A 12,713-nucleotide genomic window follows, 5' to 3' on the forward strand; every position below is an offset into this window, starting at 1 on the left:
CAACTTTCCGTCCAAATGAGTCCAAATTTTTCACGCAGCGATTTTTTTTAAAACACTCGAACCAAAAAAAGGAGAAGAGTACGAGCAAGCAGCAATTTCCAGTTTTCAACGAACCATACAGAGATACTTGAGAAGAAATATCCATTCAACATACTCAACGATACCGAGTTTAAAAAATCGAGAAGAGAACTAGCTGCGAAGTGCCAGTCACTAGTTCACAAGTACGCGTAGTACGGCGAAGGAAAGAAGCCGCGAAGCCGTTCAGGCGATTGATGAAGACGGCGAAGTCGAAGATGCTCTTTTTGAAGCGGGAGAATTAAGCGACTCCAATCCAGTGGGCACTTCATAGAACTGTCTTGTCCTTTTTTAAAAAAAATTACCCTTACACTTCGGTTTACGAGCCAGGGACGAAAGCCGAAAGTTACGAGAGCTGAGACGTTCAACTTCAACGCCGAATGATGGCCAAGAAACCTTAGTTTGGTTAGCCGAGCGGCCTTCTGGCTTTCAGTGATGCCTGTTTCAGTTTCTACATTACAACTTCTCCGATCTTAAGAATAATAAAATCCGCTTGGTGAACGTTCGTCTTCTTCGTCACGATCAATAAATTTGTTTTCAAACTCGTGGTAGCTTGTTCTTTCTGCGGTTGCTCGCGTCATCATACTGCACTTTACGGAGGAAGCCCTTTGAATGCAAGTGACCGGAAGTGCTTTTAACAGAAAAATAAACAAGCATGGCTCGAGTGCCATATAATAAACAACTTACTAACCTAGCTTGCTCGAGCCGTACTGGGGAATATTGGCCCTCGGTCGTTTTTGTACGGACCTCGCTGCGCTCGGTCCGTACTGCCACGACCTCGGGCCAATATTCCCCAGTACGGCCCTCGCGCTCGGTTAGTAAGAGGTTAATATTTTTCTTTGTTTTGAAGCCATTGTTTTCCTTCTGTTTATTGTTTTGCCAGCTCTTTGTTGTATTGTTCGTTCTTTGTTTTACGTCACCCGTGAGTTTCACAGGTTCTAACACCGAGGATGAGCCCAAATTAGTCTGTCGCGTCGCGTCGGCTTCGATTAAAATCAATAAACCATCCAGTTTCATCCGGTTTACAAACGCAGAAGACTTGAAATTGAAGACAGTGAAGATTATGCCTCACAGAAATCGTTAAATATGTGTTTTCATACAAAAAAAGTTAAAATTTGACCAAATTTCTACCTGCATAAAATTTATTTATCGCCAAATCACTTGCGTGATCGCTGATGCGAAACATTGTCTTGCACTTCAAGCTACTTCAACTTTCCTTGACAAGCTCTAAAATCTTCGAGTTCAGAAATCGCCATGACTTTCGAGCAACATGTCTTGTTTCTCCTCAACTACCAAAACTTCGAAAGTTCAGTCGGGCCGAAGTTGGGAACTTATCGAAGTTCGCAATTTGATTCGCAAACTCGCAAGGTAATTGGCAACTTCATAACAAAGTTTCAAAATTCCCAACAAACTTCGCAAAGCGGGCGGCCAAAGTAAACTGAAATCAACTGTAAAACATCTCGTTCAAACATTTAATGAACCGGTACAAGTATTAACTTTGCTGTTAAAAGCAACTACGATCGAGAGCAAAAACAGAATAAGAGCGTGCCATTCCGTGACAATTCGATAACTCAATTAGTTCTTGTTTGTTGAATAGAATTTAGGTTGTGAATGAACGAAAATCTTTGTCGAACAGTTCTGACAGAAAACAAATACTCCAGGTGTACTGCGCTTTAAAGAACTTTCCCGAAGAAAGTGGTTTTTGATTTGATGCGTTTATTACTTCGTTTATTATAGTACTTTTCGTTCGATGTCTATATGGAATCGTGGCTTTTTCGTGAAAAATAAGGGTATCGTGTTACGTTCGTTTTTAAAAAACAAAGGTCTCATGTTAGAAAAGTGGAAAAAACAACAATATCATGTTTCAGTGTTTGGCAAAAAGCCAACAGTATTCCGTAACAAACAAAAGTAACACGTTACGGTTGCCACAAAGCTAGCAACAAAATAACCCCTTAAGCAGAATAAGAACGTGCCATTTTGTTACATTTTGATAATTGAATTAGTTTTTGTTTTTCAATTAAATGATGAAAATTTACATATTGAATAAATCAGTTCTGATGTATCAAAATGCACGTAAAAGTTATTTTGTTTGCAAGCACATTTTGTGCAAAAAGTGACTTCGTGGGCCTCCATACACAAATAGCTCAACCCATGGTATAAACCATCCCAACAGGACAATCGCCCAGTTTCACCCCAAGCCACCCCATAAATTGAAAAAATAACTCCTGCACGCTTAGCGTGCCTATGTTTACGTACGTGAACGTGCGTCAACAAAAACGCGAAAGTGGAAATCCACCTTAAAGGAGAAATGGCCTTTCTTATGAGTTAAGTCTCTGTGGTTTCCATGTTGTATGTGATGCCATGCTTTTCCATTTACTATGCTGCGGAGGTCAACCAAACCATAAAACAACCATTGTCCAATATGGTATGCTGTTTGTGTTACATCCTGGCATGAATTTCTTAGAAAAGTCAAACGAACTTGCGTCTAAGAATGCACCTTATAGCTTTCATTTTAAACCATTCAGCGGCTAGGAGGAAGATTGAACTAAGCAAGCAATGTAGGTAACCATATATTATTTGCTCGTCAAGTTGCCTAACTATATAACCTAACCAAATAATTGTAATTGCAAAATAGTGTGCAGCATTTTGATGTTAATAGTTATGAACTATTCTGCTTGAATCCAAAAAACTTAAAAATGGAAAAACGCAGCAAAATAGGTACATAGAAACTTCGACAGCCTTCGATCTTTGGCGTGAAAAAGCGATAGATGAAAAATGCATTGCAATAAATCTAATAAGCAAAACTGCAAAACTCGTATCTTCGCCTGACGTTGCCAAGAGATTTGTCTTAGCTGACTTTCTCATAAATAACCCGTTACTCTTTTCTTATTCCAACCCAGCAACCTCCCCCTTGCTGTTATGGTGGTGTTCCTGGTATGAATGCGTACAGCAAGCTTGGGTTCCCTGGGGTACCAAGCCCTGCATAATTATATGCACGGCAAGCCTGGGTCCCCTGAAGTACCAGGCCGTGCTGGCCGTGAAGGAGCCAGGGTGGCCAGGGTGGCCCAGGGAAGACTGGACCCCAGGGACCTCCAGGACCCAAACGAACTCATGGTGCCAAAGGAATACCTGGTTCCAGGGTCCTCCAAAGGGGCCAAAAGGGACAACGTGGAGAGAGTGGAACCAGTGGAATCCCTGGTTTAAAATAGCCAGTGCAACTCTAGCTAAAGGCTCAATTATACAGGCTTTGTATTATTTATATTCCCACGCCACTGACTAAATGAGCAAACGCGGACGTGCTGACTCACATGCAGTCAGGAATAAATAAATATGTTGCATGACTAGCTACTTGCAGCTGAACTCACGCATTATTTCGATAAATTATATGCGCAAACCATTCTAACAAACCAATATCCTCGCTAATCAGTATTCATACGTGTTTGTCGTTTGATGTTAGTACTAGTTTTGAAAAAGTTTTCCTTGAGTTTTTTTTTTCCTTTTCAAAAGTGAATTAGCAAAACACCTAACAAGGCAAAGTCAATTTGCCTGGTTTGAAAATATATTGACTGCGTATCGTGATTCAGGTTTATAAACACAACCTGTTTTAAAATTCATCGTTAAAAGCATTTATTCACGTTTAATCTTGATGTATAAACACAGGCGCAACGTTCTCATGGCTTTCGCATCAAATTTTTGCTTATTGTGTGCAAGTTACGAAATAGTGGGGGGTTTTTTCATAGAAGGCAAAGTTCTTTTAATATTCACTCTAATCCGATGAACGCACACAAAAATGTTTTTAAGTACCGTAGAATTAGTAATTAATAGCAAAGAAACGCTCTCTGCAGGATCTGAAGTTGGCAGTCGCAAGTGTTTATTTTGGCAAAATCCCACTCACACGTAATTATATCATGACAAACAAATTAAAAGAAAAATACGACTAAACAAATTTCTAGCGTATAATATTGATCGGCGTTCAAACTGAAACATTTGCTCAAGAACAACGAGAGGTAAGAGTTGGCGAAGTTGCCCGTGGAAATGTGTAACAGTGATTTTTGTGTGTTAAATTTAAAATTTTAATCGTATCTTCTTTTCTATCATCAGCTGTCCATCTGATTCGCTCTGTCGACCCAGGTAAGCTATTCATATACCTTAACAGCGACTTTTTATTTAATTAGTGAAGAAAACTTCAGTTAAAATGAAACCTCAAGTCGGCAAAATACCCCTCTGTGTTTCACAGTTAGCTGTCTTTAAAAAAAGAAAAAAATAAATAAATAGTTCACTCAGTATTTGTAATTGCAATCATGCGCATTCAGGATGAACTCCAAAAGTAACAAAAACGGCCAATTTTACAGTTTGGGCTAGACTAGCGTGGTTTAAATTTCGTGTCTTTCATAACCTTTTTTTACATAATTTCTGTCTCCCAAAGAGTCCAAAGATATCAAAGGTTTATTGCAAAATTTAAGATTCAAATAGCGTTTCTAGCTACGGGGTTTGCTTCTTGTCATCGTCATTGTAATGTTTAATGTTTGTTCTCTGCAGCGAATCTTAAGAAAAAGAATGGCTTTTATGCTGCGCAAAGCTTCTGTGGCCTCTATGTTGTATGTGATGTCATACCTGGTCGTTTATTGCTATGCAGCGGAAAACAAAACCGCAAAACAACCATCGTATATTATGGTATGTTGTTTGCGTCACTTCCAAAGTAAAACGAATCCTGCGTTAGGGACAATATGACAGTTTAAATTTTAAATTTACAGTGTACTATAAAACCTGTTGATACTATTGCGGCTAGAAAGATTGGGCCGAGCAACTAATGCAGGTTATCCAGGCCCTGTTTTTACTCCTATTAATAGACATCAAAAAATTTCTCGAATCTGACTGGCTTAGAGAAATGCAGTTTTAAGTAAATGCGATGCAGAAATGAGGAAATTCAGTGCAAAAGAGAGAAACAAAAACGGCATCGTGATTGGTTAATAAACAAAGGCAGCCACAGTGGGCCAATCGAACGCTTCCACGCGATCTGAATGGCGCGAAGTTTGGATCGGCTTCGAGATGCGAGTTAAAAAAAATGGCTGACGTTTTGAGTACAGAAGAAGACCTGAAGACAGCTCTAAATACCACAACACTGAAAAGCATGGGTTTTTGGTTCTCGTTTTGGAATAACTGGTTTCCTAGGAAGGAAATTGCCGACAAAATCCAAACTATAAGCCGACTAAGCTTTACGCTTTGCTTGAGCAAATTTATTTACGTAGAATTCGCCGAATTCAAAAACAAAAAACACATTGGCGAAGATTATGGACCAGATAGCCTCAAAGCAATGACTATATCGCTTGAAAGACACTGTACTTAGAGAACAGAACTTATAGGCTTTCTATTGTGCGAGACAGAGAATTGTTTTGTCCAAGGAAGTGTTGAAATGAAAAGCAAAACAGCTTCATTTGGCTGGCCGTCGAGTTGAAAGCGCTCAAGCAAAGCTCGACAAGTAGAAGCAGAAGAAAACCTCTGGAAGAGGTAAAACCCAGAATATTTTATTCAGACAATTCGTTTGACTGTTAAGCCAGATAGAAATTGAGAAACTTGTACGTTGTTTGGGCTTTGACCTTGTTTTGAATGAACGCGTGATGTTTTTGCCGAGTTTGAATAAGCTTAAATTGCTTTTGTACGAGATTTGCGCATGTTATTTTCTCGTAATTTTTTCATGAATATTATTAACAAGTAACGAAATCATGTGATTACCTATACAACGTTCTATAAATACTGAACTAACTAAAATTAGTATAAATCTACAAGCGTTCTAACACGAATGCTGTTCTCTGATTGGCTCACTATATATTATGTTGTAGAAACTGAGAGCGAAACAGCGTGCGGTAGGCAACAGGATGGTGCCCGCTTTTTCGCATTTGAAATTGTATCTGAAGAAGGAATTGGACAATTTACAATTCGGGGCAATTCCTAAGAAGGCACAACTTAAACGAAATATGTAATAAAGATTTTACACGGTAAGAAAATGATTTGAAATTAGAGTGCAATGATCTTTATCCATTTACACTTTTTAAAGTGGGCAGTTCTATAATTTATATAAAGCTTATAAATATCCAGAGATGCGTTTCACTGAGACATTTCGTGGAAATGAATATTGAAAATGGGTCGCAATTCAACCAATTTCATCGTCCCTATCGAGGAGCAGAACTTTCTATAATTATGTTTATTAGTGAACTGGACTCACTACGCTCAGGTATGTGCACTTTGCTCATCTCCAGACTGAGGTAACACACCAGCCTAGCGTAGTGAGCGTAGTGAGTCCAGTTCACTAATAAACATAATAAGGTATATTATGTGCCTCAGGGTTACACTATATACGTGTATATATGTGTATGTACAAGTGCTTACTTCATAACTTTCTAATCGTTCACGTTTTCTAGATTCAGTAAACAACTATGCTTTCAAAGGCCGAGGGCCAATATACGTCAGTATGTCTTTCAATTGTCATTTTACAATGAAATACCTGGCTTTTGGTTCAGTTTCGAGAGATTGATGGCTTCAATAAATCGTGAGTGAAATGCAAAGGCACACACAAAATCCAATGCAATGTGGTTTCTCCAGTTCCTTGCGATCGACTCGTTCAACTTTTCATTAAATTTTTATCGTTTAAATTTTTCGAAAACATGACTTCCAAAGGGCCTGTATACGTCAGTACATCTTTTAATTGTCGTTATGCAATAAAAACTTGGCTTTTCCTTCAGTTTCGAACATGACGGTTTCAATAGATCGTGAATGAAATGCAAAGGCACACACGGACCAAAGCCAATGCAAGGTGGTGCAGTTGTCAATTATCCGCGTGTTACGTGACCTAAGTATTCATTATTCAATAAAAACGAGAGCATGTCTTGTTGTAAAGTTTTGAACGTTTAGCAGATTTATACTAAAACAATTAGATTATTCGCTCTCGATTTCTATGCGCAATAGTTGATACGGCCTACGCCCTCAGCAACTATTTAACAATTAGACGGCGAGGTTTCTATCGGCTGATAGTTGGCGAGGGGTGAAGCCCCGAGTCAACTATCAAAAGCCGGTAGAAACCGAGAGCGAGCCGTCTAATTGTGTTAGCATAACCCACTGACCGATCTATTAAACACAAAATATAGCTAGAGTTGATTTATTGAAGGTTTTCATTGATAAAATTCAGCGAAGACTAAGCGCGCGCTCTGAGAGCCTTCTACGGATCGATAGTAGGCACCTGTTTAGCCAATCAGATTGCGCGATTACCAATAGTAGGTCAGTGTGGTTATGCTAACACGCGATAGAAGTCTCGAGCTCATAATCTAATTGTTAGATAGTGTGCAACCGATTGGTGGTTAAGAAACTATAGTGTATAAAAAAAGAAATAAATTGCGCATGTAAATAAATTTCTTTTATCACTATATACGAGAAGCATAACGATATACCCGAAAAAAAATTGATGATGGAAACATGTTTTTCTTCTTCTATTGTTGCCCAGACTTTTAGATATATTTTATCTCAAAACTCACTTCTTATTCCAACCAGCGGCCTCTTTTCTGTTATGGTGGTATTCCCGGTATGCACGGCAATCCTGGGATCCCTGGTATACCAGGCCGTGACGGCCCTGTTGGCCGTGAAGGAGCCAAAGGTGACAAGGGTAGCCCAGGGAAGACTGGACCCCAGGGACCCCCAGGTCCGAAAGGAACTCATGGCGCTAAAGGCGAACCTGGAGTCCAAGGTCCTCACGGCCAAAAGGGCCAGCGCGGAGAGAGTGGAACGAGTGGATTTCCTGGGACTCCTGATGCGATGTCTTTTAAGAACTGGAAAGAGTGCGTCTGGGAAGACTTGAATGACCAAACAGACCAGGGACTGATCAAGGTAAATTTTTCAAGGATCAAAAAGATTTGTTTGGCTGTGCTATATAACTCAAGTTATAACTAAAGTTCGAAGATTAATATGAGGTCATTCTCGTCCCCATAGCCCTTTCATTTCTCTTAGCCGGCTGGGCCTTGGCACGAGGAAACAAAGGGCTCTGGGGACACAGGATTTCCAGTTCTAGATTCTAGGACTTCCGGTCTTCATGTATGCAGTCATGACGTTTCAAAAGAATGTATGAGAGAGTCGTTACGTTTTCGACTTCCGTTTAGGAATTCTTTGTTCCAAACAGCCAATAAAAAAAAATCGAATTTATTCAAATATCCTATGTCCCCAGAGCCCTCAGTTTTCTCGTGCCAAGCCGGCTAAGAGAAACGAAAGGGATATGGGGACGAGAATGATATGAGGTAAGAATCTTTAAAAATGCATGGCAACAAAATAGAAAACTCTCACAAAATTTGGACAGACTCAAAAACTCACTTTTCAAACTCGAGACGACAAAACGCTGCTTCTAACTATTTCAGATTCTAGTAAAAGGAATCTTGGATTTTGAATTTCATTTGTGTCATGCCTTTTTCACAGGACTGTGTGTTCACTAAGAACTTCTCTGACACATCCCTCCATGTTTACTGGACTGGCGCCCTGAGGATATACAACTGTGATGGTTGCTGCAAACGCTGGTATTTCACTTTCAACGGTGCTGAATGTGCAGCTCCCCTGCCAATTGACGGTATTGTGTACATGAATCAGGGAAGTGGAGCACGGATTAAAGATCTTCACCGTGTCCGCCATATTGAGGGGCACTGTAACAACATCCACAAAGGCAAGGTGCGCGTGGGATTCTGGGTCGGTAACTGTAAGCATTATGGAAAAGGTGACGCCTTCACGGGTTGGCAGTCAGTGTCTCGGATTTACGTTGAAGAAGTTCCCAAACCTCAGGCTTAGATCCGAAAAGGAAACGTCAATTCCTGCATATTAAACGCTTATAATGGGACTGTGATAAGTTGTGCTTTGTAATTGTTTCACATTTGCATTTGTTGTTAAATAAAAAGCAGGAAGATTGACAACTTAAAGAAAAAGTTGCTTTTCTTTTATTCGTTTGTTTGCATGTTTTCTTCTAATTCTTTCGTTTCTCGTGCAACTGGCTTCAGGAATTTTCTCTTCAAAGTGTAACGCAACTGAACCGCCAGTAAAAAATACATATAAGCAACTTAGTGAACTAGCTATGGGCAAGAAAAAAATAGCAGTTTATAATAATTCGCTGGAGATAAACAAAGCAAAAAATAATACGATATTTAATAAACCGTGTAAAAGATTGAAAGTGACCACGGAGCCAACTAACGAAGTTTCATCCAACTAAAGCGAAAACGTGCAACGAAACCTTTACGCCATAGCGAAAGCTACAGTTGCTGTTTTTGAAAGTCACCTAGACTGGCGTACTTCTGAGTTAATCCCACAAAAGAAATGTTATTTAACCTGGAACGACGACAAGATATATTTAGACCCTGACTCGTGATTTTCCTGAAACACGTTCAACAACGACACCATGTTTAAAACCACTTTGCCCGTTTTCTGCCGTTGCAGACGGCAGAAATTGAATTTTTGCCGTTCGCGGGAAAAATAAACGTCATCCTTAATCTCTCTTTTTACGTGAGAGCCAAAACTTTTATGTGGAATTTGATCTACATATATTGGTCTAAAAAAATTTATAAGGTGTCTCGGATTTTTCTTTTCTTGCTACATTATTTTTTTATGAATTTTTAATCCTAAAGAAGCCCTATAAACGCCATTTTAAAGTTAAAAAAATAAATAAAAATTAATGGAGCAAGAACAGAAAAATCTAAGACAGTTTTTAGACCAATATATGTAGATCAAATTCCACATAAAAGTTTAGGCTCTCACGTAAAATGTGTTCTCAAATAAACCTAATAATGCGCAACATCATAATTGCATCCATCCTCGGAGACCCAGGGGCAGTTAGTGGGGCGAGGGAAACGCGAAAATGTGGGTAGAAAATAGCGCGAAACTGCGAGGGAATAAATCAGCATATAAAAGTTGTATTGACGGAAAGTGCCCCTGGGGAAAGATTCTTACCAGACCAGTTCAAAAAGCTCTCTGAATACTGCCTCCTGATTGGGCAGAAACATCTTTTGTATTCCCTTTGTATTATTCTGCCCAATCGGCGACCAGCCTGACTACAGTCCTTTTGGTGTGCTCTCACACGAAATATGTACACAAAGCCAGTTCGCTCGCCATGCCTGTCTTGCTTGTTCGCCAAGAATTTGCTCGGGAAGGAAAAGTTTCGGCTAGTGCCTCTCAACTTGGATGTGAAGTGTCGGGAAAATTTTGTCTTCGGGAAATATGACCGTCATTTGAGTGCTACAATTTGTGCTGCACGCATTACACGCGCGCGTAGCTAATCGGTCGATCGACGGAAAAATTTTACAAAATGTAAGGTCTTGGAAGTTTGTTTGGAAATAGTTTTTGACTTCCTAAAATCTTAAGCTAAGTGTAACTTAAAACACATTGTTATTTTATTTTATTACTATGATACTCAAAGTTATCTTTCTTATTACTATCTTTTCTTTAGTGTGATGTAGATAAGGTATTACCTTTTTGTAAATTTATTTATTTATTTTTTCTTCTTCATTTTCTTCTTACCTCCCGCCTCGAATAACTAGGCTAATTGCGGGAGGTGAAAAATATTGCAAATACTATTTGCAATACTTTTTGTTGTTGTTGTAGTTTCGCTTCCAGCTGCGATCTATAAAAAAAACTTAGGAATCGCTGCTGCACGCTTTGCACGCGTAGCTAGACGGCCGCTTGACACATCTGCCAGGCATGTTCGTAAAAAAATTACTCTTGTTTGGAAAAGTTTCGCGTTAAGCTGTCATTGATCTTCCCAGAAAAAATCTGAAAACATCCATTACAAGCAGTGAAACTAGCATATCGCACACAAACTTTTTAAACTCGCAAACAGCATGCAAGTGTTACGATACCTGCGATCGACCACAATCTGAAGAATCCGCCGTTTCTCCGCGTGCATGGCCGTCAAACTTTCGACGTTTTCAACCAGGGGAGGCACTAGCCGAAACTTTTTCTTCCCGAGCAAATTCGTGGCGAACATGCAAGACAGGTATGGCGAGCGAACTGGCTTTGTTTACATACTTCGTGTGAGAACACACCAAAAGGACTGTAGTCAGGCTGGTCGCCGATTGGGCAGAATAATACAAAGGGAATACAAAAGATTTTTCTGCCCAATCAGGAGGCAGTATTCAGAGAGCTTTTTGAACTGGTCTGGTAAGAATCTTTCCCCAGGGGCACTTTCAGTCAATACAACTTTTATATGCTGATTTATTCCCTCGCAGTTTCGCGCTATTTTCTACCCGCATTTTCGCGTTTCCCTCGCCCCACTAACTGCCCCTGGGTCTCCGAGGATGAATTGCATCAAAATGTTGACGTTGCTAATTATGGTCTTTATGATCAAGACAAAATCCAAAATTCTAATCCTTATTCAATAAGCTCTCAGAAAATATACATTTTATTTGGGTTACCATTGATGGTTTTCACATAACTTCACTTTGAACGAAAACGCCAATTTTCCTTCCCTGATACCATAAGACAAAGTAATTAAGAACATTAAAAAGACTGTCACATCAAGAGGTAATTTAGAGATGATCGACTCAACGACTACCAATCATCGAAAAGTTTTTACGTTTAGTTTTCAGTCCTGTTCTGACAAGAATCTGGCAGGAACGAACAAGCGCTCGTAATAGTCCGCCGGCTTAGTTCGAAATTTTAGTTGAATTGTGCACTTTTTGATACAAGCATGAAACTTGGCACAATCAAAGTGGTCACCAACAGAATTTTTTTCAGATATAGTGCCAAGCCCGAAAAACACCGGTTTCCATGGAAACCTTAATTTAATAACCCTATTCAGACCGGGATTTTTTGGATCTTTTCAGACCTCCGTAACTTCCAGAATATTTAAGCAATCACAATGAAACTTAGGGAATATATATTATGTCCAAACGCCTATCTTTCAGTATACGTCACGTGGGAAAATGACGTCACATGACGTGACAATTACATCATAATGTCAAAACAGCCGCCATCTTGGATTTCGAATTTTTTCCAAAACGTCATAAAACCGACCAAATTTACTGCAAAGTACTCAAAATCAATAAAACTGTGCTTAAAAACCGTAAAAGGATGAAAATAATTGCATTAAAATTATTTTTCATTAATAGAAGCACGAAAATTACAAAATTGGGAAAACATGCCTGTCAAAATGCCGTTGCCGTGGTGACGTCAAGTTCCTGACACAACAACTTACCCTACCAAATTATGTCCAGATAAATTTTTGATAAACTCGCAAAGTTTGGTAGCGTTTGGTTGAATCTTGAAAAAGTTATAAGCGTTCAAAGTCAGCGCGGGCACTTTCCGCCCCTCTCGGTCTGGATAGGGTTAAAATCAATGAAATTTCGTGAAATATTTGTTTGTCCTGGTTTATAGACAAATACTATTATGCCAGGTAGTGATACCAAGTCGCACGTACAAAATTTAGAATGAAATGCTGTAATTTAGACTGTTCACAGCCCTATATTTTCCTATTTTTCTTCTGTTAGCGAACGGTTCACCGATCGCGAGAGACCTGGACGCTAGCGCAAAACGCGAAGACGCGAGGGAGCAGAGGGCGGGGAACGAAAAATCTATTCCCATGCAATAATTTCCTATTAAATTATTGGTATCAAAAAGATGTTAAA

At 39.4% G+C, this 12,713-nt stretch overlaps 3 protein-coding genes across 6 annotated transcripts in view; 2 read left to right on the forward strand and 1 right to left on the reverse strand.

The window, feature by feature from the left end:
* The window catches only part of LOC144651835 (uncharacterized), a 216,332-nt gene that overhangs the window by 138,890 nt on the left and 64,729 nt on the right, over positions 1-12,713 (reverse strand). The window lies entirely within an intron of this gene.
* Positions 1-12,713, forward strand: part of LOC144648214 (uncharacterized) — an 82,462-nt gene that overhangs the window by 30,789 nt on the left and 38,960 nt on the right. The gene's annotated exons all lie outside the window — the stretch shown is intronic.
* On the forward strand, positions 3,452-8,979 carry LOC144651850 (collagen triple helix repeat-containing protein 1-like). The gene is made up of 4 exons (XM_078511887.1): positions 3,452-4,206; positions 4,615-4,749; positions 7,618-7,950; positions 8,530-8,979. The coding sequence occupies exons 2-4, from the start codon at positions 4,633-4,635 to the stop codon at positions 8,890-8,892; spliced, it is 813 nt and encodes a 270-aa protein (XP_078368013.1). The 5' UTR covers positions 3,452-4,206; positions 4,615-4,632; the 3' UTR covers positions 8,893-8,979.

The sequence above is a fragment of the Oculina patagonica genome, chromosome 4 (genome assembly GCF_052425735.1).
Source record: "Oculina patagonica isolate OP01 chromosome 4, crgOcupat, whole genome shotgun sequence".
Classification (NCBI taxonomy): domain Eukaryota; kingdom Metazoa; phylum Cnidaria; class Anthozoa; order Scleractinia; family Oculinidae; genus Oculina; species Oculina patagonica.

What these genes read in the sequence shown, in the direction of transcription:
- LOC144651850 (XM_078511887.1), top strand. Translation starts at nt 4,633, where the DNA reads ATGGCTTTTATGCTGCGCAAAGCTTCTGTGGCCTCTATGTTGTATGTG. An exon ending in AACAACCATCGTATATTATG is followed by an intron (nt 4,750 to 7,617) that starts GTATGTTGTTTG and finishes TATTCCAACCAG; the next exon opens with CGGCCTCTTTTCTGTTATGG. An exon ending in CAGACCAGGGACTGATCAAG is followed by an intron (nt 7,951 to 8,529) that starts GTAAATTTTTCA and finishes CCTTTTTCACAG; the next exon opens with GACTGTGTGTTCACTAAGAA.